The 6,760-nt window shown below is 41.4% G+C and overlaps 2 protein-coding genes across 2 annotated transcripts; both read left to right on the top strand.

Annotated features, from left to right (window-relative positions):
• Positions 1–3,568: 3,568 nt before the first annotated feature.
• Positions 3,569–4,546, top strand: LOC310940138 (hydroxycarboxylic acid receptor 2-like; the record flags this gene model as incomplete). Its single annotated transcript, XM_083905071.1, has 1 exon — positions 3,569–4,546. The coding sequence occupies one exon, from the start codon at positions 3,569–3,571 to the stop codon at positions 4,544–4,546; it is 978 nt and encodes a 325-aa protein (XP_083761197.1).
• A 772-nt stretch (positions 4,547–5,318) lies between these two features.
• Positions 5,319–6,281, top strand: LOC310940451 (hydroxycarboxylic acid receptor 3-like; the record flags this gene model as incomplete). The annotated part of the gene is made up of 1 exon (XM_083905428.1): positions 5,319–6,281. The coding sequence occupies one exon, from the start codon at positions 5,319–5,321 to the stop codon at positions 6,279–6,281; it is 963 nt and encodes a 320-aa protein (XP_083761554.1).
• Between the last annotated feature and the right edge of the window lie 479 nt (positions 6,282–6,760).

The following is a 6,760-nucleotide window of genomic DNA, read 5'->3' as shown; positions in this document are numbered from 1 at the left end:
TATATATATATATATATATATATATATATATATATATATAAAAACATAAATACATTAAGTTCATATGTATTCAGTCCATTTTCAGAGAGAGACATTAACACAAAAGGGTTGTACAGGGCCGGTCCAAGCCTTTATTGGGCCCTAATGTGATTGGGGGGGCCCCCTCCCCTCCCACCACCATGCTCGACTATTACTGATCCCTGTGTAACGCTTATAATTCTAGTGTCAGTGTCACGCTCAGTGGCCTAGTATTCATTTGCACCTTCATATTCAAAGTGTGCAAAAAAGTGCACTAAATGAGCAATGTCCAAAATGAAACCAAAAAAACTTTTCAACACTCAGTGTTTCTATATGCGTGTTAAAAGTCAAATTTTAGCCAGACTAAGACAACAATTTGGTTATCTTAATGTCATGTAAACACGTTAGTCTGTAAACTCGAGCTTGTCTTAGTCGGACTAACATACCTGAATAATATGATTCATAGTCAGATTACTCCTGCATGTATACGCTTAGTCTGACTGGAGTCGGACTTGGCGTCTACACATCTCCCGGACGGTGCGAAAAACATACAACAGGAAACTGATTCAATACGCACTAGCTTATAAAGAGACACAGCTCCACCTACGGAGGCGGAGTGAGACATACAGGGCCAATAAATCAATCAAATCATGTATAAAAGAAAAAAGAGAGAACTACTGTTCATCATTTACGTTACGTTTCTGTCTAAAGGAGATAATTTCACCTAAATTGGATACATTGGGGTATAACCTTAGTTTCAGGTTAAACCCCAATAAACAATTTGAGCATGCAGGGGAAAATGAGGGTGAACTGAGCATGAACAAATGATCACTTTGCATAATGTCCTTTCAAGCATTACTTTTTTTTTTTAAACCATGTATCACTATGACAGTTGCTTGATCCAACTTTACCCGACTTAGCTGTCAACGTGGCATGTGGACAAACCTGATTTCATTGTGTCTGTGAATTCTTCCTTCCTTTAGTTATCAGAAGCCAAACCTTTACAAGCTATACAGATATAACATTAACACTCGTATTTACAAAAAGTACAATGCTGACCAGGCTTCATGTTGTTGTTTTCTTCTTTGCCACAACACTAACATCTTCGTTTGTTTATTATGTAAATGTCTGACTTTAGGCGCAGGTCTGCATTGACTCCTCAAGGCTGTAAGACTGGAATTTCATGTTCACTGCTGCGGGTGGAGCTGAGGCCACAATGTTTTGTTCCCAGGTATGCAGGGGAACGAGGCACAAGGGCTGATGGGACAACACGAGGAGGAGGAAGAGGAGGGACAGAAGTCTGCAAACAGGTGAGGTCCACGTCACGATCACGGAAAATCACTAAATGACAGCTGTGACAGGTGAAAAGGCGAGAGGTCGTGTGAGAGAGTTCATGTGCACAGAGAATAGGGATTTTAATGTCATGTTTTTTTTGTATTTGTATTATTTCACAGCCTCTCACAAAATAATGAATAAAATATTTTGTACCACAAAGCGGTTCATTACAGCTTTTGTCTCCTCTCAGTATAAAACAGCCTCCATAGTGACAATGAAGCCAAATCAATGCCTCAACAAGCAAGCATTATTATGTTCATGACAGCAGTGTCAAAAGCAGACGTTCAAATCTTATCCACTAGACAGCAGCAGACGACATGTGATCAGATATAGTCAGAGCGAGTCTTTCTCTTTTTTTTTTAAATGAGAGAAGGAACCAGCAACTTCACCAACCAGTGCTTCAACAAACTCAACAACCTCTCAGTGTTAACTGTAACTGAAAATAATTAAATAAATAAAATTCACTCCACAGATTAGATTCTAAACAATCAATGTTTGTGCAGCATTCATAGTGAGGAGCCTCATAGACATAATGTATTCTCTAGCCCATTACCTTACGGCCTTACCCAAACCCTTAACCAAAACCTGACCTAAACCCTAAAACCAGGTCTTAATCCCTCAAAAAAGCACTTTCACTGAAACTGAAACATCTGCTTTTTGAAGTGAGAAAGTGACTCATAACCATACCAAACGTTTTCCTGACAGAAACGGAGAGAGGAGTCCATTGTTAGGACGGCCGAGGTCGTCCACCTTCCTCCTGGTGTTGGTCTAGACTTTGGGTCAATCACTGCCATTAATTATGTTAATGTTTGCAGATGACACAAAAGTGGTTGGGAATATATCTGAGGGGCACTGACACAGCGTACAGGGACGAGGAACAAGGACAACGAAGGCCTGATTTATCCCCTCTACGTCAATGGGGAATGTGAGGAAAGGGTCCACGCGTTCAAATACCTGGGTGCCTACATCTCAGAAGACCTCTCCTGGACAACAAACACAGCCACGATCAAGAGAACACAACAAGGACTCCTCCTCCTCAGGGTGCTCAGGAGACAACGGCGTGGAGAGGAAGCTGCTGGTGGGGACCATTGAGAGCATCCTCACACCATCTTTTCAAACTGCTGCTCTCTGGTAAAAGATACAGAAGTGCCAGATCACACCCTACCAGACTCAGAGGTTGTTGTTTTTTTTAAGTGGCTGTATGTGCTCATAGACTGACAATAAAGATTACTGATCTTTACATACAGTCTACTTTTCCAGACCAGTTTACCCGGGTGTTCAGCTGGGATCAACAGTGCAGTGCTGCCACCACCAGGCTTTTACAGCAGCAGCAGAGTATTAGTGCCACGTAAAAGAAATAAAATAAAACGTCATAAATTCTGAGATTAACAGTCAGAATTCATGCTGTTTTATTGATTTTTTACATGTGGCACTAATACTCTTCCGTAAGCTTGTATATGATCGTGCCACAGAAACTTTTTCACACAGTTTGAGTCCTAAATTAGGGCACACATGCGGTAACAGTGGTGAGTGTCCTGTGGTTTAATCTACATCAATCATTTCTACACGATTGCTTTTGCATTTCCACAACTTTAAACCTACACACTTTAAACAACACACTTCTATTTTCATTATTTAAGCGTGCATACATTTAAATCGACATACAACAGAAGTGCTCTTCTAATTAAAATCTATATATGACTAAGCACTACTTTCAAAATCTAGTGATTTGTACCTTCACCATTAAGTCATCATTTTAAACTACATATTTACATGCATACCACCATGATTTTAATACTTTCTCATCTAGCTTATAATATACGGGAAACAAGAAGTCCACTGGGGTAAAAATACATCAACATGGGTGTTAGTTCTGCAAAATGCAACCTGTATAAACTTAGGCTTAACAGAACATAAAGAATGAGCATTTGTTTTACTCCAACACTTTTATATTTGCAGACTATTCAAGAGGGCAACTCTTGTTCCAAATAATTTCTAAAAATAATAATTCCACCTTTTACATCTGTAGGCGAGATTCAGGTTTGGGGAATCGAGATGAATACTTTTTTATTTCTGTCAATACTTGTCAGAAAGCAGAACCTACTGACAACATCCTGTGAAGACCAAAACCACAATCATTCTCTTTATACAGCCTGCACAGTCCATATGGGTGACTCTTCTGAAGTCAGCAGTCAGAGAGAGCAGATCATTCAAGATGCGATGCCATTTCGAAGGTGCTCTGCTGAGCAGAGTGCTCCCTCCACTGCTGGTGATAGAGATCATCTTGGGAATCCTCGGCAATGGTCTGGCTCTCTGGATCTTCTGCCTCCACCTGAAGCCATGGAAGAGCAGCACGGTGTTACTCTTCAACCTGGCAGTGGCTGACTTTCTGCTCATCATGGCTTTGCCCTTGCGTGTCAGCTACTACATGTCAGGGCTCGAATGGGCTTTTGGAAGCACTCTGTGCAACATCTGCCTCTTCATGTTGGCTATGAACCGCAGCGGAAGCCTATTCTTCTTGATGGCCATCGCTGTGGACAGGTACATGCGTGTGGTGCATCCCCACCATCCCATCAACTCTCTGAGCATCTCCAAAGCCATGTTTGGAGCACTTGCAATATGGATCTTCACCATTTCATTGACCGCTCACGTTTTCACTCTACAACACGTCAACACGACCCGCTGCGAAAGCTTTGTGATCGACACCAACACGGCCCATAATCTGCTGAGCTGGCACACGTTTGTGTTTCTTTTCTCCTTCTACTTGCCTTTGTGTGTGATTCTCTACTGCACTATCCACATTATCATCTACCTGAGAGGGAGACAGCTGGCCCAGCACGCAAAGATCAAGAAAGCTCTGTGCTTCCTCACAATCGTGGCGGTGGTCTTCGTCGTTTGCTTCCTCCCGAGCAACATCGTAGAGCTCCTCATTTGGATCAGGACTCGGCAGACGGTCAGCACCCTCCCACATTCCGAAGCCTGTGCTGCCATGGAAGAACTGACACGTGCGTTTTTCATCTCCATTAGCCTGACCTACCTGAACAGCGTGCTGGATCCTGTGGTCTACTACTTCTCCATCCCTGCCTTTAAGAACGTCTGCCGGAGAGCTCTTCATCTGCCTCCAGAAGAGCTGACTCAAAGTACAGAGAGGAAAACCAGAGAAACAGGCTCGCAGTCGCTCAGCCAGCTGTGATCAGAGAGCCTAAAAAAGTTAGAACAATAATGAAAGAAATACTCATAACAGCAAAGAAAAAATATTGTCAAGTATATGTTGACTGCACTTTTTTCATATATACATGCAAGCATAAATCTATGAAATTCTGAGTTACAGAACACAAAGCTTTATTTGTTATTGTATAAAATATAAGATATGTAATATTGGAACATTAGCAACAACAGAGAAGTATCATAATATCAGAAAAGTGTTTATGAATAATTAAATGTGTTCTTCACCTTATGAGCTGTATGTCATCAGAGAAGAATGTGAATAATTTGAAAGTATAGTTATTTTTATTTCTCTGTGTCTTCACTGCACTTGCAAAAATAAGTGTTTCTTTTAATAAAATAAACGTTTTTTTTTTTTTAAACTGTGAAATACTTTATGCAGTGTTTTTTTCCCCTCCCTCCACCTTATACACCTATTTATGTAAATTCTCTCAACTCAGGAGTTTTATTGCAGTGCCACATGTTCCTTTATTTTCATTTGACAGGTCTTTTACAGACTAAACTATGAAAATGTAGCATCATAAACCAAATGAAACAGGCACATGTCCTTGGAGTCAACTGCAAACCAATCCAAAATAGGCAGATTAAGATTTTTTTTCTGTCAATACTTGTCAGACAGCAGAAACTATAGACAACTTCCTGTGAAGACCAAAACCACAATCATTCTCTTTATACAGCCTGCACAGTCCATATGGGTGACTCTTCTGAAGTCAGCAGTCAGAGAGAGCAGATCATTCAAGATGCGATGCCATTTCGAAGGCGCTCTGCTGAGCAGAGTGCTCCCTCCACTGCTGGTGATAGAGATCATCTTGGGAATCCTCGGCAATGGTCTGGCTCTCTGGATTTTCTGCCTCCACCTGAAGCCATGGAAGAGCAGCACGGTGTTACTCTTCAACCTGGCAGTGGCTGACTTTCTGCTCATCATGGCTTTGCCCTTGCGTGTCAGCTACTACATGTCAGGGCTCGACTGGGCTTTTGGAAGCACTCTGTGCAACATCTGCCTCTTCATGTTGGCTATGAATAGCGGTGGAAGCATATTGTTCTTAATGGCCATCGCTGTGGACAGGTACATGCGTGTGGTGCATCCCCACCATCCCATCAACTCTCTGAGCATCTCTAAAGCCACGTTTGGAGCACTTGCAATATGGCTCTTCACCATTTCAATGACCGCTCACATTTTCACTCTAGAACACGTCAACACGACCCGCTGCGACAACTTTGTGATCTACACCAGCACTGACCATGATGTGAACTGGCACACGTTTGTGTTTCTTTTCTCCTTCTATTTTCCTTTGTGTGTGATTCTCTACTGCACTTTCCACATTATCATCCACCTGAGAGGGAGACAGCTGGCCCAGCACGCAAAGATCAAAAAAGCTCTGTGCTTCATCACAATCGTGGTGGTGGTCTACGTCATTTGCTTCCTCCCGAGCAACATCGTAGAGCTCCTCATTTGGATCAAAGTCAGCACCCTCCCACAATCTGAAGTCTGTGCTGCCATAGAAGAACTGAAACGTGCGTTTTTCATCTCCATTAGCCTGACCTACCTGAACAGCGTGCTGGATCCTGTGGTCTACTACTTCTCCATCCCTGCCTTCAAGAACTTCTGCCGGAGAGCTCTTCATCTGCCTCCAGAAGAGCTGACTCAAAGTACAGAGAGGAAAACCAGAGAAACAGGCTCGCAGTCGCTCAGCCAGCTGTGATCAGAGAGCCTAAAAAAGGAAGAAAAATAATGACAGAAATACTCATAACAGCAAAGAAAAAATATTATCAAGTATATGTTGACTGCACTTTTTTCATATATACATGCAAGCATAAATCTATGAAAATGAGTTACAGAACACAAAGCTTTATTTGTTATTGTATAAAATATAAGATATGTAATATTGGAACATTAGCAACATCAGAGAAGTATCATAATATCAGAAAAGTGTTTATAAATAACAAAACATGTTTTAAATCTGTGAAATCATTTATGCACCATTTTCTTTTTACCCCCCAACCTCCACCTTACAGACCCATGTACCATTATATATATCACAGGTCTTTTAGAGACTAAACTATGAAAAGGTAGCATCATAAACCAAAATAAACAGGCTCATGTCCCTGCAGTCAACTGCAAACCAATCAAAGTGGACAGTAAAAGGATTGAAATAATTCAGGTTATTTAATTAGTATTTTA

Source organism: Microchirus variegatus (assembly GCF_963457635.1).
Source record: "Microchirus variegatus genome assembly, chromosome: 18".
NCBI lineage: Eukaryota > Metazoa > Chordata > Actinopteri > Pleuronectiformes > Soleidae > Microchirus > Microchirus variegatus.
This window is presented reverse-complemented; position numbering and strand designations above follow the sequence as displayed.